Below are 23808 nucleotides of genomic sequence, written 5' to 3'. Positions count from 1 at the left end.
TCTTACAGCACTGTACAGAAACCATGGGGGCCAGAAAAATAAAAAAGGAAAAGTTCCTACCCTCAAGCTTACAGTGTGAGAGAGTAAGAAATGGAAGGAATGAAAAGAGACTGGGGCAAAGAAAAGGAGCAAAAGTATGTAGAAGATGGAGCAGTGAAGGATGAGGGGAAAGAAAGGGAAGACAGGACTAAATTAGGATTACTGTTATAATCAGTTTTCTCAAGGTAGCAAACATGCTGAAAAGATTATATACATGAAAAAAGCACATAGGAATTTTTTGTTCTTATGGCAGTGGGACTGCCAAAGATATACCTATTGTATGAATTTGCCTAAGGTCCTAAAGAGAATAACAAGAACAAATCCTGCTTAAAAGTGACACAATCATGGTCCTTAACAAGGAAAAGCCTGCTAAAAATGACTTACGTCATCAGGTTGTGGGGATATGCTCTCCACAGGATAGTTGGGTCTGAGATGTAGTTTTCCTAAGAGAGAAGATACAAAAATTAGCCTCATGAGCACTGCAAACCTCTTAGAAAATGAAACTGTATTTTCATTCCTTGCACACTTACAACTCTTCACCTCAAGTTCCAAAGAGCCCACCAAAGTCAAACTTTTTAGATGTTTTAGTTATTTTCCATTGAGTTTCTTGCTTTAGTGAAGTGAAAATTAATGAGTAACGTGAAGTCAAATAAGACATAATTCCTGGCTTTAGAAATTCTTTCAGTCCAGGAGGGTAAAAAAGACGCGTATGCAAACATACATAACACAACCAAGAAACAGTGATGGTATATAACATAGGTACAACAGCCACCGGAGGGATGAATTTTGTCCCTGGAAATCAAGGAAAGGGTTCAGAAAGAGGTGGCACCTGACGAGAGACAGAAGATCAAGGTGCCACCAAGTTTTACAGGATTATGTCCACATAATAACCATGTCTTATTCTTAGATAACCAGATCAATTTAGTGAGAATTATCAAATATATATATATAAAAAAAAACCTGAAGTGACTTATCCTTATATTTTCCCAATGAAGTGTAATACTTTAACATTTAAAAAAAATATATAAGAATTTTTGTACATCAACAATAGAAAAAAAAATTTTAAGGTATAAAACAGATTTTAAGTTGAACTTTACGTGTATTTATAAAGTATCCACAATGCAGCAGTTTACAATGGAACAAGCACTGAAAGGCTGTTTTAATCTATCTCCAACCATACGCGTCACACCCTGGAAAATTCACTTTGCCTATTTATTCATCTCTAACACCGTGATTAAAAAAAAACTGTGTCCTGACAAACTCAAAAATATGTAAACTCCAGGGTTCACATAAACTTCTTAAAGGACTGACAATTACTAACACTGAAGTCAATACTCTCTTCCCCCTCATCAGTTAGAATGGTATACTTACCGGTTTAGATAGCCTTAATAAAAAAGTTAATCAATATTTTAAATTGCTCAATAAATACCTGGACTGTTTTTAAAGAAGGAAATGACTGAAAACAGTACAGCTCATGTAACCTACTGAAAGTATCACTGATAACTTACCCTTTTTGCTAATACAGATACCAGCAAATGACTACAAGATATGAAGACAACATTCAGATCGACTAAAAATGAGGAAGGTTTCTGAAACATTAAACACAGCTGACGGACTTCCTTGGTGGCGAAGTGGTTAAGAACCTGCCTGCTAATGCAGGGGACACGGTTCGATCCCTGGTCTAGGAAAATCCCACGTGCCTCAGAGCAACTAAGCCTGTGTACAACAACTACTGAGTCTGTACTCTACACCCCGCGAGCCACAACTACTGAGCCCACACACCTGGAGCCCACGCCCAGCAACAAGAGAAGCCACCACGATGACAAGCCCTCGCACCGCAAGAAGAGTAGCCCCCGCTTGCCACAACTAGAGAAAGCCCACACACAGCAATGAAGACCCAAGCCAATAAATAAATACATAAGTAAATTTAAAAAACATAGCGGCCAGTTTTTGTTGTATAAAAACTAACTACAAGAGAGGCTTACTGATGAAACTTGATTTATACCAGTTCAACAGCAGAACTCCTAAACTTAGATAAGAAGAAAAATAACAGAAGTGGACTTTTTTTCTAAAGTTCAGGGTTTGCTTAAGAACATTAAAAACAGGACATCATTTTCTGTTCTGGGTATATAATTAAATACTTTGAGGGATGAGAATTTAAGCACAGCACATACTTACAGAAATAAGAATGAATGTGCCCCAAACACAAGAAAATAGGTAGAATGCACTCAGCTGACCAGATTCATTAAACTTGCTGTGTTTTGTTTTGGAGAAGTGCATTCGTCTGTTAATTTTCTAAAAATAAAAACAATCAATAATTAAGATTATAAAATATATTTAATGACTTATAAAATGGAGAACTAGTATTTTACAAAGTATAGATTTCTAGGATTGTATACTTACATCCAACACATATTCTTGAATTATGGCATGAATAATTATCGCCACTAGCATGTAGAAGAAAACTGTAGCCAAATCTTTGATACCATAGTAATAAAGGAACGCTGATTCAGTAGCTTGTTCTTCTGAAGGCCAAAAAGGACAGGACACACACAAAAATATACATAAGATTATAAAAACAGCACTAAGTACAACATACTTATGGAAACAAGCAAGAGAAGACTAACCTAATAAATAGGTTTACAGAAACATCATGGTAATTTGCTTTTGGACACCTTGAGTCTTAGGAGAAATTACTTACAAAGACTTGACACATGTTAGTTACAGCCATTAAAGACCAGAGAGCAGGGGAGGGGAGGCCACACTCAGATTTTTGCAGACTATAAAACCGGTATTACCCCAGGGGTAGAGATTAGGTTATACTTAGGTTATATTAAAGTTGTATCTGGTCCATTTGCCTGTCTTTTCAAAGAACTTCTAAAACTTTCTACGTTCTAGCACTACTTTCAAACTAGACACCACATTTATAATTCTGATGGGAAAGCTGACAACCTTTATTTGATTTAGTTTTGAACTTTAAGCAGGAGAGACAGAGGCAACTGCTACAATGGTTTTCAATCTTTAAAACTGCTAAAATTTTTCAGAACAAGACTGAAAAGTTCAAAATACTTGTGAACTGATAAAACAGCTTTGTTCTCTGGCATACTCAAATTTCAAAACAACTCTGTGGTTTTGAGTAATCTGATATCTAAGCTACTAAATCAAATATTTACAAAATGATACAATTGAACAAAAACCCAACAGCATACTGTATAATAGATCTTTTATTCTAAACAGAGAGACTCGGGGTAAGTTTACTGCTGAATATGTTAATATTTTATTAACTGAATATCCCACCCCTCACCCATGTTAGGTAATTATATTACTGTATTCAACTATAAGCAACTTCCAAGAACAACTTGATTTTCATAGCATCATTTAGAAAAACTTTTTGAAATAAAACGTAACAGTGTAGTTTGGATGCTATTACCAGATGCTTATTGACATTCTCTCTAATCAAAATAACTGATAGAATGGTAGAGCACAACCAAAAAGTGAAAATAAAAATGGGCTTAAGGTTGTTATTACAGGTCCAAAGCAGAATTCATTGGTAAGAAAAACTGAACCTGAACATTGGGACTTCAGAAACCTTGACTGAACAATGACACTTAAGACAAATGTAAAATATCTATTCTTAGGATTTTCTTAGGAAAAGATCAGAGAAGAGAAGGCAAAAAAAAAAAAAGTTCTTCGATGGGATTTCAAGCCCATTTACAAAAATACACAATAAACATTAAACACATAAAAACTGATTTTCATACAATATACAGGGTGAGGTCAACCAAAAACATCAGATCTTGCATTACAAAATCATCAAAATAATATTCAGTCTCATCATGAATGAGATCTGTGAAAATAATGAAGAACCTAGTGTTCATGGAAATTTCCAAGTCTGTCCAACTGAACTCTTATACTTAACCAGAAAATTCCAAAAGAAAACTACCTACCTGTTGCAGGGAGGGTAACATTGTACTGAAGAGTAACAAAAATTATAGAAGCTTTTGCTGTTATCTAGAAAGAGAAAATGATCAAGTTAATTTGTGACCCTTTCCCAAACAGCAAATCGGGGGAAAAACATTCCAAGTTCCATCCCCACATCTAAGAACCCAAGGGCATCCTAGTTCCTGCTGCACCCAGACAGGCATGACTGGAATTCCTGATCACTAAGGAGTTGAGCTTGAAAGTTGACATAATTCACCAGCGCACTGTGCAGTTTAGATGGGATTCCGCAATTCACTTCTAACTCTAAGATTTCAAGAGATACTATAGTTCCAGTAAACAGTGTTTTGATAATGTTTCTCTACTCTAGGCTTGTGCAATGAACACAAAATTTCCATCAAGAAAAATTTTAAATGTAAATTAAAGGAAGCACAGTTACCATGACAAAAGTGGATCAAAGGTAGGGTCTGTGGTGTGTGTGTTAATCTCCCACACACCTGGCACAGTTACACGGTCAATAAATATTTAACTGACCCGAATACCAGTAAAAGCAAAGTGGTCAGGACAGGAACATGGAATGCTTACTCAATATTTATAGGCACCAGGCACTGTGCTGGGCAAGAAAGGATAACAAAGATGAATGATAGAATCCTGATGACTGGAAACTTGGGTCTGGAAGACAGGTAAACAAATCGCTATAATACCGCAGAATCAGTGCCAATGTGAACTCAGGATAAACAATGCATTTATTTGGTTTTTGTTTTCTTCCTGGGGTGAGGAATGAGGCATGCTCTGCAAAGGCTTCGCAGTGGATGTGGTGCAGGAATTGTCTCCTGTTGGAAAAGAAAAGTTCCCTAGGCTCGCACAGGGGGATGGGGAGGGCAGCACAGGTAGGAGAAACAGAAGCACAAAGGTCAAGGAGAAGTAAACAGGTCAGGCCCCAGCACACATCAGGAAGGGGTAGAAAGGCCTAGAAAAATTACCAAGTGCTACAAAGGGCCTAGTTTGTTAAGCAAAGTAGTTTAGACATTATTTTAGGCTGATCAGACAATTCTGAGGAGGGGGAAGTTATTCACTCATGCTTTTCAGAAAGACCACTGACTACGGCACGGTGCTGATCTCTCAAGCCCCCACGGACCCACGCTCCATCCCGCGACCAGAATCCCCTCCTGATCACATTAACGCCACTGCCCACATCCACCCACCCCCACCACCTCCCTGAAGGTCCTCCACCAGATTCCCATTCTCTCCAGGATAAGAACAAAGTCCACCACTGCCTTTCCACCCCGGGTCCGGCCACTTCTTCCTGCTCCCTTGCCTCCTGCCCTCCTTTCACCACAGGCTCTGTGCACCCGCAGTTTTATCGAAAACACTGTTGGAAAAACCTCTCCACTTTGGATCTCAGCTCAACTACACCCTTTCCAGGGAGCCTTCCTCATCTCTCAGGGTAGGTCATTTCCTTTCTTAGGTTACCTCAGAGACCTGCGTTCCTTTATTACAAAACGCATGCTCTTGGTGTGACTATATTAATCACTGCTGTCTCACTCATTAGGCGGAGGCGCCATGAGAGCTGGGACCACGCCTGTTTCTGCTCATCACTGTACCCTTAGAGCCCAGTGTGGTGCGTGGCACTTAATAGGTGACTGATCAATATTACTGAATATTAGATAAAACGTAAATTGGAGAAAGGATGCAAGTCAAGTACAAGAGTTTTGCAAGAGACCACGTGAAAGATAATAAGGCCTGATGAACTAAGGCAGTGGTAGTGGGATAGAAGTGGAACTTGAGGCAGAATAAGGCTTGGTAAGCAGGAAGAGGGAAGAACCAAAGATTATATATTGATACTTCCAACAACTAGGTGAAAAGCAATACTATTAATAAAAACATGGAATATAGGAAGAACAGCAGGTTTTACGGAAAGAAGAGTTTTAGATAAACTTAGATTTCTGTGAGATATGCAGCTGGAGAGATCAACAGGCAGGTAAGGCCCACGCCTGGAGCTCTGCAGGGAGACCCAAGCTTAAAGATTTGGAAGTCTCTATTTACACAGAGCACATGATATATAGTCAAGGCTGTGGAAGTATATAAACCCTCTATGGAGAGTGTACAGGATTTGATGAGAAGGAGGACAACATCAGAACCATAGAGAGGGCAGAGAAAAAAGCTGGTGGAGAAATAAGTAAAAATGATCAGAGAGGAAAGGAGAGGCAGAGAGAGAATGAAGAGAGCTGGATGCCCCAAAAGCCAAAGGGGAGACAGTTCAGAAAGGAGTGGTTAATAAAGTCAAAGTTTCAATACAGATGGTCAGGAAAAGAGTGCAGCAGACTGGACGATTTAAGAAGTCATCAGTGGGCTTCCTAGGTAGTGCAGTGGTTAAGAATCCACCTGCCAATGCAGGGGACAAGGGTTCGATCCCTGCTCCAGGAAGATCCCACATGCCACAGAGCAACTAAGCCCATGAGCCACAACTACTGAGCCTGTGCTTTAGAACCCGTGAGCCACAACTACTGAGACCATGTGCTGCAAATACTGAAGCCCACGCCCTAGAGCCCGTGCTCCGCAACAAGAGAAGCCATGGCAATAAGGAGCCCGCGCACCATAACGAAGAGGAGCCTCCACTCACCGCAGCAAAAGAAAGCCCGCGCACAGCAAAAAAGACCCAACACGGCCAATTAAATAAATAAATAAATAAATTTATATATATAAAAAGTCATCAGTGGTCACAGCTTGAGCGATTCCAATGAAGAAGAGCGAGCAAAAGCCACCTCACAGTGGAGTTCAGAGCACAAGAGGAACGAAGGGGTTCCCAGCGACAGATGCCAGGTCAAGGTTTATGTCATTTTATGATGGAAGGGACTGAGCCAGTGTGGGGGCAGTCAGGAAAGGGGCCAGGGAACAGAGAGAATTTAACATGTAAGGACATAATGGATGGAAAGATCTGGTAGGGATGAAATATAAGGACAGAGCTGAAGGTTGATCTTAAGCAGTTTTCCTCCTAGATCAGGCAGAAGGTAAAAACGATGAGACAGATAAGTTCAAAAGGCAAGAAAGTGAAGAAATTCCCCATGGGGGGGAAAAAGCAATGTCATCTGTTAAGCACAGCTGGGGACTCAAATGATGAGTATTTTTATAGTTACTTTAGGGAAAGGAGCTGGCCAGGGGAAAGTAAACAGATCCCTGGGTATTACTTTTGTCTGAGGTCAGAAACCTTTGCCTTGTAATATTATCTATCAGCACAAGTGCATGACTTTCTCTGACAACCCTGAGCAAGGCACAAAGGGGGAGGTGCGGAAAAGGCAGATGGCAGGCTGGATCCACGGTTGGATATCTGCAGGCCAAACATGGAGAAGGACCAAGAGGGAAAGGGAGCTGAGGGTCTAGGAGAGTGTGGACAGTAGTTAAAGTCTACAGGAAGCAAAGCAAAGCAAAGCAACAAGGGCCTAACATACTGGAGAAAAGTAAAGGAACCAGGCCCCACAAAGCCTGGACTAGTTGGCGAGCTGGCAGATGAGCAGCAGAAGGGCAGAGATGCACAATGTGTAGGTTGCAGCTCAACTCTGTGATTCTGGAATCAGGATTTGGAAATACGGAGGCCTGTGAGATGAAGTCAGGGTATGGCCACCACAGTTGCTTCTCTGGTAGATACATAAAGATCACTTCACTAGAAAAGGCAAGTAAGGCTTTTCTGTATTACATTTTGGGTCATTCACATGGATACATCAGAGCAGATAGATGAGGTGAGTTTCCAGGGTAACACTGCTTTCCTGTGATTCTTTTTAATAAAGTTGACTATTAAATTTTATGTTTTAATATCTTTGTTTAGATTTCATATATAAACACACACACACTCCACATCCCTGTTTCTAGTTTAGAATATGAGGTCACCACTACCACAGCTAAAAAAACTTTTTAAGTTTTTTTTACAAATGATAAGTGAAATTCTTCAATGATAAATTTAATATCAAATTCCCAAAGCAACAAAAATTAGATTATGCTTTTATGCTAGGCTTCCAAATAAAATTAAAATCTGGCTTCCAGCTAGCTTAGCATGTGACAGTAAGCAGAATAAGAAGAGGAAAATTACAAACTATACACCCTAAAAAAGTTTATAGAAAAATAAAAAGAAGAAAAATTAAACCAGTAATCATGCGCTTAGCCATTTCTAGGCCTACTAAGCCTCAGACCCCTGCCAGCACTGCTTTAGTTAAACTAATATTACAGTTAATCAATAGTAAGGCAAATTAGTTTGGAATAAAATATGCTACAGAAATATTTAATGCAGTCAAAAGTAAAATAACTGAGATTATGACAATTTAGGACATTTAAAGCACTGCTCTTCATTTATAAGAAAAATATGGGACTTATTCAGATATATCTTTAATAGGTTACCACGACGCTAATGAATTATTTAATTCTGTATTGCATACAACATCATGCACATCATAGTATTTCTTTCCTGATCACCAGCTGGGGCTTGGTATCTTTTCCTGTCATACAGAGATGTTAACTATTTTGTGCTTGTTAGAGGTAAGTGTAACTACTACATTGACGGGGTGCCTCAAAGACAAAGGCAATTTTTGAATATCAAACCCCACTTCCTCACCAACTTACATAAAATTAAGTTCTTAAAAAAAAAGGGGAAAGAAAATGTTGCCATTAACACAAGCCATGCTTAAAAATAAAACAAACCTCCAAGATGGTCCCATATAGTTGAAACTGTTAAGGTCCCCCAAATCTGGCACGGCACAACCAACCTGGACTCCTGAGTATCTGAAAAGCGACTCCCACCCAGAAGAAAATATTCCTCGTGGAAACGCCTAACTCCTCTTCTATATCCTCATTTTCAGAAAGCTTCCCAAGTATCCTTATATCTTTTGCAGTATGTGGACAGAAATTGTCTGTACGAAACACATAATTTCAAAATTCACAGCAATTTTTGATAACACAAAGTTCCCTGGAAATTAACTCTTTCATTCCCCCAAAACAAACTATTGCTTAATCAACCTTATCAGTATATATATATATCTCTTTAGATGCTAACTGTTAGAATCTTCTCTCACTTAAAAATGCTGTCTTCTATTTTTCGACTTTGATCAATACGTAAGGAATAATGAGCTACCATTTATGGCATGCCTCCTGTAAGCCAAACTTTGAACTAGGCATTATACAAATTAGTTTAATTCTCAGAGTAACCCGAGGAGCCTATTTCACAGAAAAAGAAACAAATTCTGAGAAGTTATATGACATGTCCTAGGCCACCAAGTTAGCAAGCAGTAGAGCCCTAACTCCCTTTAGCTTCAGCATCTATATTGATTCTTCATTTTGGCTAGTAATACAGTATGTTATTGCTTTGTCAATTTCACCATAAATCCTTGACATTTCCTCAATATATTTACACAAAAGGCTGAACACTTCCTTCGCAAAAACATCAACTTCCGTATTATTCTAGCACAAATACTGTCATTCTATAACTATGTTAACATCGAGATTCAGCAGCAATTCCTTAAAAAAGTCAAGTAGCGAAACTAATCCAGTGTATTTTTTCCCATATGTAGATAACATTCTTTCAAATCCTAAGACTTTAACACATGGTAAGAAAAAGGTAGTACGACCAGAACAAACCCTTCTTCTGTATGCTACTTCAACATTCTTTTCTGAACTGACTTTAAAAACTTCTATTTAGATCTTTGTTGTGTCTGTTTAAACTGATAAATTTTACAGAAGGCGAAAATCCACTCACTGTTAAAAAATCACTGACATGTGAGGCAAGGCACAGGTGGTGAACTTCCCTAGAAATGTGGTAAGAGAACATGAAATATTTTACATAAAAGCAAAGTTATACCGTTTCTAAGTGTTAACATTTCTGATTTATATTTCATTTCATTCAAAGCATTGCAAATACACCTTGCAGGTAATATCACTCCTAAATTATATCTTTAGAGTCAGGAATTCTTACCATGTAGAAACGGGTTAAGGAAAGTTTTACAAAACCATTCAATAAATTGTATATACAGAAGTATTACTTCTAATACCAAAGCAGAAAGTATATATATGTATAAAACTCCGAGACAGCACAAACGTTTAGCATTGCATTTTTATTATCATATACATTCATACAATACTTCATAAACCATGAGATGCCATCACACCATATTATCTGATCTTTGCAAACAAAGGCTGTGAGAACAGCACAGGTGATGTTATTTCCTTACACAGAGCACAAAAAGTTAGGCTTAGCCTTGGGTCATGCCTTAGGTAAGCAGCACAGGCCCAGCCTAAAAAGAATTATACAGGTTAGTTCTCTTCTGCCCTTCCTTTCAGGATACCTACTACCTCCTTAGCAGCAGACTAAGCGGACGTAAATGACACTATCAAGAATCAAAAAATCTATACCTAGATCCAGAAAAGCCCACTGGAACAAAAGCAAAAAACTATTAAAATATTAAATTACCTAATCATAACATTAAAAAAACCCAAAGGGGCTCCATTTAAACAATTTATTCATTTTTTTGGTCATTGGGAGTCTCACTCCACCAGTTTTTCTCAAGAATTCTTAATGTCACTCATTAAGCACATATTTTGTAAGCACCTCCTAAATCCTAGGCACTATTTTAGGCGTTGGAAACAGATGAAGAAAAGCCAAGTTTCTGTCCTCACTGAGGTTACATTCCAGGAAGAGGGAGACAATAAATAAGTAAAATAACTGGTGTATCTGGTGGGGCACAGGAGCTATAGAGAAAAATTTAAAAGGGAAAGAAGATAAGGAATGGGCGTGTGTATTGGGGAGCGACGGAAAGGAAGCCGCAGGATGTTACACGTTCACCTGGCGAAGTTTATTACACATTCAACAGCTGTTAAGTAAGTCATCACAACACTCGCTACGTGGGAAGAGAATTTACACACTCCTGACATTTCCATCCTCTCCTACTTCAAGAAACAAAAAGAAAATTATTCGACTCCTCGGCACTGCTGTTCAGAACCCCGATTTCTGTATCAGACCTTATTTCTTTAAGGAAAAGAGCAAGCGCCGGGGCAAAAAGTTCCATCACTGGGAACAATACCAGTTTGGGAGACAAGAGTTTAAACAATCGGGTGGGTGAGCCGAACCCGCGGCGATCCCTCGCTGCCCCGCGGCCACCGCCCTTCCAGTGGGCAGCGGACGCTGGGCTCCGGCGGTTTCACCCCCAACTCGGCGCCGCCGCGGCCCCCGCCCCCTGCGCCCCCCGGGCCCCCGCGGCCTGGCCAGCCGAGCGCGCCGGCCATTCCCCGGTCGGCCCACCGCCCGCAGCCAGCCCGGCGCACAGGGGCCGCCCCCGCCGCCCGCTGGCCCCTCGCCGGCTGCCACGTAACCCTTCGCGGGAACCAGGAACTGCGCGGCGCGGCCGGCGGGAGGGGGCGGCGGCGGCGGGAGGGCGGCGTGCGCGGCGGCCGAGGGGGCGACGCGGCGGCCCCGGCTGGCGGGCGGCGGCCAGGCTCCCGGCGGGGCTCCGCACCCCAGGCCGGCGCGGCGCGGCGCGGCACGGGGCAGGCCCGCTCCTCGGGGCCGGGCGACCGGCACCTCCCCCGCGCCGGGGGTCCCCCACGGTCCCGGGCCGAGGGGCTGAACGGGCAGCCGGGGCTTGGGGAACGGGCGGCGGGCGGGCTGGGGGTGGGGGTGGGGGTGGGTGGCGGCGGGCGGGGCTCACCTCGAACATGAGCCCCAGCAGGAAGACCATCGCCACACAGGAGACGATGTCCGCGTGATTCTGCAGGACGAATTCGTGGCTCAGGACCGGGGGGCTCTTGGTGCTCTTCTTGCGAATCGCCATGGTGAAGCCGCCGCCCGTGCCTGCAGGTGCTCCGCCCCGGCTCCGCTCTTCCCAGCTGCTCACCGACTCGCCGCCGCCGCCTCCCCCTCGCTGCTCCTCACAGCCCCGCCGCTGCCGCTCGCTGGGGCTTCACTTCCCATCCCACAGCCAGTACGCAGCCGCCGGGGCCGCCGGGAAAAAAAAAAAAAAAAAAAAGCGAGCCCCCCCAGAGGAGGCGAGCATGCGCAATGGGGAGACGGCGCACTCGCGTGTCGCGGCCGCCCCTACGGGCCCACAGCGCCGCCTCGGGACCGGAGGCCATCCGTCCGCGGCCGGGCGAGTGTCAGAAACCTGAGCGGAGCCTCCCCTGCTCTGCGCCAGGGCGGGGGCTGGGAGTCATTTGAGGCGCGAGCTTCCTGCGTTCACTTAAGCGGCTGAGTCCGCGCCAGGGTCCGAGGGTGGCCACGTGCTGTGGCGTGCACGGCTGCAAGAGTGCCTTCCGCTCTCCTTGCCATCCTGGGCTTGGGTGTCGGTGCCTGCTTCCACACTGATTGTCACTTCTTGAAAGCCGCTGCCACCAGCAAGATAATCTAAACGTATGACTACAGTTTAACTACACAAGGGTAGGGGCATTCTCCAGTTTTAGCATCTGCCTTAAAAGTTAACGTCAGAGTTATTTTAAACACGCCTGAGGACTTTTTTTTTTTTCCTGTTCTTTGTAGCGTTGAGCTGGTTTTTAAAAAAGAGCAATTCCTAGTTGGTCTCACCTACCCATCCCCTTCCCCCAACGGGCATCCAACTGAAGACGAGATAAGTTTGGGTTTACTTGCTTCACATTTTTAACAACACGGTAATCTAAGGAGGTGATTTTTAGAAGTTTGTGGATTAGACGTCCTTCTCTTTCATATTTCTTCCCAAACCAAGACTCCTTGTATTCTTTCTCCCGATGAATTGTACCACTGTTTACCCCTTTGCCAAATCTAGAAACCAAGGTCACCCTGGACTGATACTTTTCAGCGTCCTTCCGTATCTAAACTATTACCAAACCCAGGCCATTCAGTCCTCCTCCCTTTCCTCTTCCCACTGCTGCAGCCTCAGGAGGGGACTTATCTTCCCTACAACATTACAACTCTGGTGAATGCCTTCGTGCTTTAAGAACATGAGTTTTTGTTTTTGTGGTTTTTTTAAATCAGAATTCTGTCAGTCTACCTGTATGATCATGGACAAATTACCTAATCTCCATGAGATTCGATTTCCTCATTTACTTATGTATTCATGTATTCAAAAAACTTTATTGGGTGTCTACTATATGCTAACCACGGGATACAGAGCTAAAGGAAAAATACAAATGAACCTTTTCTTATGGGCTTTCATTCTAGTTCGGGAAGAAAATCTTTACACACGATTTAAAAAGTGAAACATATCTTAAATTGAGATGAGGGTCCTGGAGAAAAATAAAGCAAGGGGAATAGGGAAAGTGTGGGAAATTGCGTTTGCTTGAAGACCTGAAGAGGTGAGGGAGCAAATCACATCATCAATAAAAAGGAGATAATTGTAATAAGTGTAGCACCTACTTCAGAAATTAAGTGAGATGATTCAAGGAAAGTGTTTAGTAGACATGTTAGGTATAAATGTTAGCTATTATTATTTTCCTACTTTCTGATCAAATAATTACTAGTTTTACTTACCTCCAGTCACCTTCCAATTTCATATTAGAATGACGCTTCTAACAAAATTTTTCAAAACTTTTTGGTGGTTTCCCTTTTCCTTTATGGGAAGCTAGCATGACTAAATAGTGCTTTATGGCTTGGTTTCTGCTTACCCAAACATGCTCAAACCCTTCCTCTATAGGCCCCAGTCTCTTAGTACCGGCATACTGGCTTCCCACGCTGTACACAGGATGGTCTGCTCTCTTCCCAGGCCCTCCCTGGCTTTGTGCCTGCTGCTGCTTCTGTCTAGGATGTTTTCTCCTCTCCCCTCATCTACCCAGCATACACCTACTATTCCTCCACATCTCATTCATCTGTGACCTCACTGAAACCTTTACTGTCTTCTGTGGCCAACTCTAATGATTCAGTTGCATTTTTTTTTTAAGAACTTTTATTGAGATACAGTTAACAGACAATAAACAGCACATATTTAGAGTGTACAATTTGGTATCCCAATCTCCCAATTCATTCCCCCCCAACCCTCCCCTCTTTCCCCACTTGGTGTCCATGTGTTTGTTCTCTACACCTGTGTCTCTATTTCTGCCTTGCATTTCCTCTTTCACAGTTGTTAGCATTTGCCTTATGTATTGAGGTGCTCCTATATTGGGTGCATATATATTTATAATTGTTATCTCCTCTTCTTGGATGGATCCCTTGATCTTTGTGTAATATCCTTTCTTGTCTCTTGTAACATTTTTTATTTTAAAGTCTATTTTATCTGATATGAGTATTGCTACTCAGCTTTCTTTTGATTTTCATTTGTATGGAATATCTTTTTCCATCCCCTCACTTTCCGTCTGTATGTGTGCCTAGGTCTGAAGTCGGTCTCTTGTAGACAGCATATATATGGCTCTTGTTTTTGTATCCATTCAGCCAGTCTGTGTCTTCTGGTTGGTGCATTTAGTCCATTTACATTCAAGGTAATTATCAATATGTATGTTCCTATTACCATTATCTTAATTGTTTTGTTTTTGTTTTTGTAGGTCCTTCTCTTCTCTTATGTTTCCCGCTTAGAGAAGTTCCTCTAGCATTTGTTGTAGGGCTGGTTTGGTGGTGCTGAATTCTCTTAGCTGTTGCTTGTCTGGAAAGCTTTTGATTTCTCTGTGGAATCTGAATGAGATCCTTGCTGGGTAGAGTATTCTTGGTTGTAGGTTCTTCCCTTTCATCACTTTAAATATATCATGCCACTCCCTTCTGGCTTGCAGAGTTTCTGCTGAGAAATCAGCTGTTAACCTGATGGGAGTTCCCTTGTATGTTATTTGTTGTTTTTCCCTTGTTGCTTTTAATAACATTTCTCTGTCTTTAATTTTTGTCAGCTTGACTACTATATGTCTTGGCGAGTTTCTCCTTGGATTTATCCTGCCTGGGACTCTCTGCGCTTCCTGGACTTGGGTAGCTATTTCCTTTCCCATGTTAGGGAAGTTTTCAACTATAATCTCTTCCAGTATTTTCTTGGGTCCTATCTCTCGTCTCCTCCTGGGACCCCTATAATGCGAATGTTGGTGCGTTTAACATTGTCCCAGAGGTCTCTTAGGCTGTCTTTAGTTCTTTTCATTCTTTTTTCTTTATTCTTTTCCGCATCAGTGATGATCACCATTCTGTCTTCCAGGTCACTTATTCGCCCTTCTGCCTCCATTAATCTGCTATTGGTTCCTTCTAGTGTATTTTTCATTTCCGTTATTGTGTTGCATATCTCTGTTTGTTTGCTCTTTAATTCTTCTAGGTCTTTGGTAAATTTTTAGATCTTTCCATCCAGTCTCTTTTCAAAGTCCTGGCTCATCTTCACTATCATTATCCTGAATTCTTTTTCTGGAAGGGTGCCTATCTCCTCTTCATTTAGTTGTTTTTCTGGGGCTTTATCCTGTCCCTTCATCTGGTACAAAGTCCTCTGCTTTTTCATTTTCTCTATCTTTCTGTGGCTGTGGTTTTCAGTTCTGCAAGACGAAATCAGTTGCATTTTTAAAAGCAGCTTTAATGAGATATAATTTACATCACGTAGTTCACCTATTTCAAGAGTACAATTTGATGGGTTTTAATATATTTACAAAATTGGGCAACTACCACCATAATCTAACTTTAGAACATTTTTATTATCCTCCAAAAAAACACTTAGTTTGTGTTCTTGAATCTCATATACCTGGAATGGAAGGCAGACAGTAAAAGTCATTACCAGTGTGGTGGGCATTTTCTTTTTTTACTTTTCATCTTTTTTAAAAAACTTTCATTGAGATATAATTGACATACAATAAACTGAATATATTTGAAGTGTACAATTTGATATTTTTTTCCTTATTAGTAATGTATATATGGCAATCCCAGTCTCCCCACCCCCCCACCCCCACTTTCCCCACTTGGTGTCCATATGTTTGTTCTCTACATCTGTGTCTCTATTTCTGTGATGGGTATTTTCAAGACTTGTTTGGTAAAGGGTGTCATGGAAATAGTATAGGTCACTTGCAAATTAATTATTCCATTAAAGTGAGTTTTTAAACCAAAATGGACTCTTTCAAACTTTAAATTTAATTATTTTTCACTTTTTTGTGAGAAAATACCCCCACTGGTCTTCTTTTAGTTGCATAAACCTACCATACCCTGCAAAGCCGTAGGACTTGGGATGACTATTGGATCTGGCAAGACAGAGGATGGGAGTTTGTGGCAGTGTGGATTATCCAGGAAATAGATGCTAAGACACAGTTAGCATCGTAAGGGATTCATCATCAGTAACATTTGTGAAAAACAAATGGGAGGGGAGTCGGTAGAGAAAGCCTGCAGACCACAATACCTGTATGACACCTGTGGAAGGAAGGAGGGAGGACCTGGCAGGAAGAGCCTGGCACTGAGGTGCAGCCTGAGAGAGTTTCTGCCAGCTCAGCAGGGAGCTCCAGCTCACTGGGCAGACATGGTAGGTACTTGCAGTGCTGCTGTGCTCAGTCAGGGGCTCGGGGTGCCCCCCTGCACTCGTGCCATCTTCCAGAGTAAATCACAGCTTCTGTCAGGAGGTCCTCTCCCACAGCTCTCTCTCGGGCTCCAGTACTTTCTCCTTCCTCTGTCTCCTTGAATCACTCTGTGGTTATAGCCAGTGTCCCTTGTGGTTTCCTTATGCCCTGCCCATACCTCTGGAGAGTCCTTTTGTGAAGATTTCCTCACATTATCCACTCTGAATGTGCCACTTGCTCCTGCTGGGACCCTGACTTATTGTGAAGGTCATTAATGACCTTCAGGAGAGTGTTTTCTTCGAAACAGTAGGAATAAATGGCTGATTGGAGCAGGTTCAAGAGAGAGTGGGTGGTGGCAACATGGAGGCATGAGTGTGAGCAGCTCATTGGAGGAGTTTTTCCAGTGAGAGGAGGCAGAGAAATAGGCAAGTAGTTAGAGAGGGGCTGAAGGATCTAGGGGAAGTTTTTGTTTTCTTTTTGGATATGATCTATTTTTAAAAAAATTTATTGACATATAGTTGATTTACAATGTGTTAATTTCTGCTGTACAGCAAAGTGATTCAGCTATGTATATATAAATTCTTTTTCATATTCTTTTCCATTATGGTTTATCACAGGATATTGAATATAGTTCCCTGTGCTATACAGTGGGACCTTGTTGTTTATCCATTTTATATGTAATACTTTGCATCTGCTAATCCCAAACTCCCAATCCATCCTTCCCCATGGATATGATCTATTCTTGCTTGCACGCAGAGAGAATGTCCCGTTAGAGAGAGAACTTTCTTCTGCAGAAGATACCTGCAGGTCTGTAAGAGGTGACGGCATCTTGTGTACAAGTGGAGGCACCCACCGTAACAGGGATGGGGTTCCCATAATAACCAGAGGAGAGCAGAGTTTGGGGATAGGTTAAGAATGGGGCCAGATGAACTTGTCTTCTTGTTGCTTCTATTTTCTCAGTAAAATGTGAAATGAAATCATCAGGAGTGGGGATAGTATATCGGAGATTGAGGAGAAAATGGGGTAAGATTGTGGGACAGTGAATGGATTAGAGGAATGTGATCAGACAGCAGTACCTCCTTGAGACTTGCAGACCTACACTTAAAGTGAGACTAGTAGCAGAGCCCCATAATTGTCCTTAGTCCCTTCCCCCTGCTTAGATACATTTCTGGAGAAGGCAGAGAGTTGGAGTTTGCCAGGCCAGCATGACAGAGGGGCAAGGATGTTGAGGGGAATTGCAGATGAGGCCAGGGCTGTGAGGAGGTGGCTGTGCTCCTCCTACCCTGTCACCCTACACCCTCCAATTCACCCTTTTTTTTTTTTGCTGTGAAAGGCAACACTCTCCAGACCGCATCACTGAGGCTCCCTGGCCCTCTGATTAGTTGACTTCAGCCAATGCAAGGCCAAAAACCAGAAAAGAGTCTTGGGGGTTTATTCTCCCTTGATCCTTCCTGGCCTTATGATGGTTCTGGCCGGGGCTGTGTTCTTCTGTGGCCACAGCCCCCATCAGCTTTGCTCTCACATTCCAGCTGTTGCTGGGCTCAGTACTGCCTTCTCTCTGCTGCCGCTTCAGCCTGTTCCTAGTCCCCAGGAGCTCCCCTGGCTCTGGTTGGTCCTCTCAGCTGACCTGCTCCTCTGTCCGTAGGCCTTTCATGAAATTCTCTCCAGCTCAGCCCTTCTGAGTGTGCCCCCAGATACAGAGTGCTGGGGCCTCAGAATTGTGGGCGCCCGTGGGATGGAAGATGGTCGGAGTGGGGCTGCTTGGCCGCGGAGGAAATGGTCAGAGAGTGGGATGCTGGGAATGCGTCCTGAGGTCCTGCGGTCCTTGGCAACGAGACAGGAAGGGGGTGATGGAGGGCGCAGGTGGCCGAGGTGGATGGAGGGGTGCACATCGGACGTGAGGAGCCGAGGCGGAAGGAGGGGAGAGGGCTTTATGGACGTCCTGTCACCAAGAGGGACTCAAGGGGCAGACTGGCAAGAGGGCCAGGGAGGGAGCCCGGCGCTGACATCTGGCACGCATGAAGGGACGAAGAGGAGTCAGGAGCTCGGCTAGTGGGTGATGGTCGCGGGGTGGGGGGCAGTGGGTGGGGTAGTCGGAGAGCTTGGGTTCCCAGGAACGCGGGGGTTTTTGAGCGAGGGGGAGGGCTGTCTGTCCGCAGCAGGGAGGGGCACAGGGACACCCACGCCACCCCTCGGCTCTGTGGTGTGCAGCGGGTGGGAGGGAAAGCAGCTGCCTCTCGAGGCTCCAGAGGAAGAAGGTTTCAGTTTCCAGTTAGAGCTGCACCAGGTTTTTGTGCAAGAGGGTGAAGAAAATATGCCGAAAGGGGTGGAGACTGCGGAGGATTTGGCTGAAGACACAGCTGGGGTTCTAGAGGATGCAGTGGAAGGGTGGGGGAGGTTACCTTACGTCAACTATGGGGAGGAAGAGCGGTGGGGGAGAGAATGTGGTGATGGTGGATGACCTGGAGGTTTGCCTCCAAGGGAACGAGGGTGGAAAGGGTCCTGCCCATGGGGCAATTATCCAGATGGCCTTTTAGGGCAAGTGGGGAATCGGTTCTAATTTCAGCTTCCTTTTTAGGATGGGCTGCTTCAGAAGCTTATAGGGAGGTGGGGTGTGCCATTAAATCCTTGGAAGGCGGGTCAGAAAGGTGGGGAAAGCGGCCTAACGAGGCCCTTCAGGGTCTGGAGGCCTCTCTTAAGCAGACGGATGGCTCAGGTGTGTCCAGCTCTGGAGGCCATTGTCGGTCCAGCGTGGTGCTGGCTCCGGTGGGTACAGTCACTATATTCTGGGTAAGTGATGTTTTGGCAAATGGAGCTTGGGCCCCAGGATATTTTTAATAATTTAAAAAAGGACAAAAAGCAGATTGTTTGAAATTGGGCCTATCTAGGGAAATCGGTGGCATAGGGTTGCTGTAATTATGAAAAATATAAAAGAAACGGAAAGACGATATTTACCCTCAAAGAGGTTATCTCTAGTTGGTCGTACCAGACATATACAAAAAGGAAAAGAGCAGTTCTGAGATGACGTGAAAGTAAGTGCAACAAACATGCGCCTAATAAGAGGAAGAGCTAAAATGGGACTGCTGGATTTCGGCGTCTCCTAGGGGACAGAAGGATGGAAAAGAAGAAACTAATATTTGTTGCATGGCTGTGTGCCACGTATTTTTGCTTCCACATAGGCTACATCATTTAGTTTTCACAGAAACCCTATGAAATAGTTGTTATTCTAATTTAAAAATGGGGAAACTGAGGCTCAGAGAGGTTAAGTAATTTGCCCAAAGTCCCAGGGCTGCCAGCCTGTGTGTCTGACAAACCCACTCTTGTTGCAATGTAAATAGTCCTCCAGGAGCTTCACTTACCAAGACAACCCTGAACCTCCAGGAAGTCATGACTCTCAACTTGATCCATTGAAGAGACTGGTTGCTGCTCTGATGGAAACGCAAAGCCCATTTGAAAAAAAAAAAAAAAAAAAAAAAAAGATCATTTATCTGTTTACATGCTATCATTAAATCATTTACAGTAAATTTTAAGAATATAAAATTGAACTCACATTGTGAGGAAGAAATTGTATTTCTATGAAGAAGCAAAATCACTGCTTTAATAGTTGGAAATAATATAATTTTCTTGAGTATAAATTTTACTGCTATGGAAACTATGAACCAAATTATAACACGGTGTTATGACTCTTAGGAAAGATTGGCGAGAGCGGATATGTCCGCCTTGGAGAGAGAGCTGACTGGTAATGAAGAGGCTGTGACCCACCCAGACCACTATCAGGTCCGCCTAAGGGCAGGACTGTGATCTTCTGACCTCTAGAAGCTTAAGCTTTAAGGAACCCCCAATGGAGTGTCTATCCTTATTTAAACTATAACTTATTTCACTTTATTTAATCTCACTTTATTTAGCACACCAGGGGCCCGAGTTAATGCTTCTCTGATAGATGAGAGATCAGTTTTAGAAAGTGGTGAATACAAAGTGCAGAAATGGAAACAGGAAGTGTAAATGCTTTCAAGAAGTTTAGCTTCAAAGGGGAGGAGAGAGCAGAGTAGGTCACTAAAGAAGAATAAGGGAGTTAAGGTAGGTTTTGTGTTTGCTTTTGAATGATGTGACAGTTGAGCATGTTTAGATAATTAGAAAAGGGAAAAGAGGAAGAGGTTGAAGACACTGGGGAGATGGGGAGAAGTGGGAGGATTGGTGGACTGAGGTCTCGAAGCTTTGGATCCTCCAGAACATAGGTAGGGGATTAACTTTACATAGGAGGGGACACCTCTTTTCACACTGAAACAAAGGAGGAAGAAGGAAAGGTCCGCAGAGACAAAGCAGTCAGGGACCTGAGTGGAGGTTCTTCCCTGCAGTGATGAGAGAGGAAGGGCGATGCCAGGAAGACTGTGAGCTGCATTCCTGCTTTGAAGGAACGAGGGGGGAGTGACAGCCACAAGGGTGGAGGGAAAGATGGCCCCAGGAGGAGGTGGCCCTGGAGGGCTTTGGACAGGAGGAGACTGTCAGCCCCTTTAGTGGGGCTTGGTGGTTTGAGGGGAGGGCTAGGGTATCGTTTAGGCAACTGGTCAAGGGAATGTTTGTGCAGTGGTGGAGGATGTAGGAGGATTTCTTTATAATGGAGTGGATTATCTTATGATAACTCTTCTAGTTTCAAGGGACTAAAAAGAAGAATCAAAAGATTCAACAGATTCAAAAGAAAAGCTTCGGGAACTGGGAAGCAGTGTGGATCTTAGGAGCTAGAAGCAGGTACTTGATCTCACCAGGACTCTCTCTCAATGTATCTTTTTTTCTTTTTGTTTCAGGTTGGCTTCAACAAGGTTCTAAAGATAGAGGAACAGTAGAAGGTATTGGATCAGGGGAGAAAAATCCAACAGTAGTATGAACACGAGTGAATGAGAAGAATAGATGGATGGGAGAGAATAGATGATTTGCCTTTGAGGCCACAGCCAAGGACTCTGGAGATATGTAGTCAGATGGATTTCTGAAATAATCTCAACAGACACAGATAGAAGAGGGGTCTTACTTTGAATTTGTTTCACCCGCAGGAGGGTCTTAGTTCTCATGAACAGACAGGAAAATGGTGGTAAGGTAAGCGGTTCCTGGGGAGATTGGTACATGAGGACACAACAGCAGATTGCGGAGGTGGGGGGCGGGGAGGTGCGGGTCCTTCGCAAAGTAACTGGAGACCTATCTCTGCCAAGGAGGCCACCCCGGAGATCACTTTCACCTGAGGAGAATGAAATAATGAGTGCATCATCCTGTGCAAGATGCTTTGCTCAACTGCTTCTAAAATTAGAAGGTCTTATGCCCCAGGGAATTTGTGACTGGTGGCGCTGACGTGATGTCTTGTAGCCATCAGAAAAATGGCGTATGGCTCCGTGCCTAGTAGAACCAAGGTCTTGGGGTGGTGGCCAAGGATTCTTTGGAGCTGTTTCCTTGTTTGCATCAGCCCTTGCACTCAAAGACAAAGCTTACAGCACAAGTGAAAACAATTAAAATGTGTACAGTTCTTTGCAGTCCCCCAAGGACTGTTGATATACATTATTAATTTTATCAAGCAGGAACATAACGTTTTCCCTACTTCAAATAAGGAAGCAGAGGCGCAGTAAAATAACTTGTTTAAGATTTTAACAACTATTAAATTTTAAATCCCAAGATGAAGAATGTGAATTTTATCTTTAAAAAGTTATGGTAAGATTTTACTGAAAAGTAAATATGGTGCCTTATGGAGGTTAATTGGTGCTAAGTCCAAGTGAAATGATCATAAGGGAATATGTGAATGTGTTCTGTTAACAACAACAAAATAATAGCAACTAACATTTATTGGGTGCCAAGCACTGTCCTAAACACAACGAACTTTTTTAAAAAAATTAATTAATTAATTTGCTGCACTGGGTCTTTGTTGCTGTGTGCGGGCTTTCTCTAGTTGTGGAAAGCGGGGTCTACTCTTTGTTGTGGTGTGCAGGCTTCTCTTGTTGCAGAGCACAGGCTCTAGGCGCGCAGGCTTCAGTAGCTGTGGCACATGGGCTCAATAGTTGTGGCTCGCAGGCTCTAGAGTGCAGGTTCAGTAGTTGTGGCACACGGGCTTAGTTTGCTCCTCAGCATGTGGGATCTTCCCAGACCAGGGATCGAACCTGTGTCCCCTGCATTGGCAGGCAGATTCTTAACCACTACACCACCTGGGAAGCCCCTAATACAATGGACATTTAATACAACAATACGTTGAATTAGGTGCCATTATCATTCTTTTTCTATAGACGAGGAATTGATTGGACAAATAATGTTACTAATCCCTGACTATGTAAGAGAAATGATAGGTTTCATCTCTGTGAAGTGAGCCCTTTTCATTTCCTAGGTGGTTTATCACTCCTGGGCATCTCTCACACCCACCAGCATCTTCTTTGGTCTTCATGTTGTATCTACATCCTCAAACTATAGCATAAATATTGCCTTGCTAAGTGGTGTGGGGCATAAAAGAAATAGGAGTGACCAAGGACAAAATTCAGCTGGGGACATGGGGGAATGGTGATGCTATTTACCCAAGTGGTGAGTTGGGAAGGGGAGGTAATTAGGAATATGAGATTGTGGAGTAAACAGAAGCGTTCAGTTTTAGATATATTGAGTTTCTTCGCATTGGTGGCTGGACTTTGGGAGACAGCCACATGAAGAGTTTCTGCAGATAGCAGAAGCTTCAAGCTCAAGCATACATTTGGTGATAATGGTTAACACCACTAAAATGGATTAGCTCTTTGAGGTGGTGAAGAAAAAGAAAGAAGAGCAACGAATTTAGTCTTGGGGGTGCCCATAGCAAAGAGGCTAGAGGGGGATCAGGATCTTAACTATATATATAGCATTTAATAGCAATGATTTTCAGAGTACTTTTCAAACAGTAATTTCCCATGAAGCCTCTGTAAACTCTGGATGATGAAACTTTCAAAAGCTCACAACATTCTTTCACTCTTTAATCCTAATAACTGATTTATTTTAGGCTTAAATGCTATTGCCAGGAATGTGCTGGTCCAAAGGATAGTATTGTAAATTATTTCCTCTGAAGATGAATTTGTTAAAAACATACTAAATGAGGCAAGTAATAAAATGGGGGAAGAAAAGGACAATGATTATATTAAAAATTGAATTCCAAGAAAAACGGCTGTAAGACTAGCTTCCAGGAATTCAAGGCAAAATGTGAACATGTTGAATTAACTAGATATTTGTTCCATGCAGAGGGTTTGAAACATGGCTAATGAGGAGTATCACACGGAACCCCCTTAACCTGGAAATTCTGATGAGTGTGTCTGGCTTGGGGTCTGGGAAGCTGTACATGTTGTCAAAGTTCCCCAGGTGATTCTAACAATCAGTCAAATTTGACAAGCCCTAGTCTCATAAAGGAAATAGACC

General features: G+C 42.9%; 1 protein-coding gene and 1 long non-coding RNA gene across 3 annotated transcripts in view; both read right to left on the bottom strand.

Moving 5' to 3' along the window:
* TRAM1 (translocation associated membrane protein 1) overlaps positions 1-11981 on the bottom strand; it is a 30890-nt gene extending 18909 nt beyond the window's left edge. Inside the window, exons 1-6 of one of the 2 annotated variants that reach the window (XM_057734869.1) lie at positions 11664-11961; positions 4564-4650; positions 3987-4050; positions 2443-2564; positions 2218-2334; positions 424-482 (exon numbers count right to left, since the gene is read on the bottom strand). In XM_057734869.1, coding sequence (XP_057590852.1) covers positions 424-482; positions 2218-2334; positions 2443-2493 — 227 coding nt within the window. In that variant the 5' untranslated portion in view covers positions 2494-2564; positions 3987-4050; positions 4564-4650; positions 11664-11961. Of the gene's footprint in view, positions 1-423; positions 483-2217; positions 2335-2442; positions 2565-3986; positions 4051-4563; positions 4651-11663 lie in introns of both variants that reach the window. The other variant, XM_057734868.1, reaches the window with a different exon arrangement.
* A 1992-nt stretch (positions 11982-13973) lies between these two features.
* On the bottom strand, positions 13974-21785 carry LOC130853944 (uncharacterized). The gene is made up of 3 exons (XR_009053915.1): positions 21434-21785; positions 19770-19838; positions 13974-15408 (listed from the first exon to the last, which is right to left on the bottom strand). It is a non-coding gene; the product is annotated as an uncharacterized LOC130853944 (long non-coding RNA).
* Between the last annotated feature and the right edge of the window lie 2023 nt (positions 21786-23808).

The sequence above is a fragment of the Hippopotamus amphibius genome, chromosome 5 (assembly GCF_030028045.1).
Source record: "Hippopotamus amphibius kiboko isolate mHipAmp2 chromosome 5, mHipAmp2.hap2, whole genome shotgun sequence".
NCBI classification, from domain to species: domain Eukaryota; kingdom Metazoa; phylum Chordata; class Mammalia; order Artiodactyla; family Hippopotamidae; genus Hippopotamus; species Hippopotamus amphibius.
The sequence above is the reverse complement of the archived record's forward strand: the minus strand, read 5'-3'. Positions and strand labels throughout refer to the sequence as shown.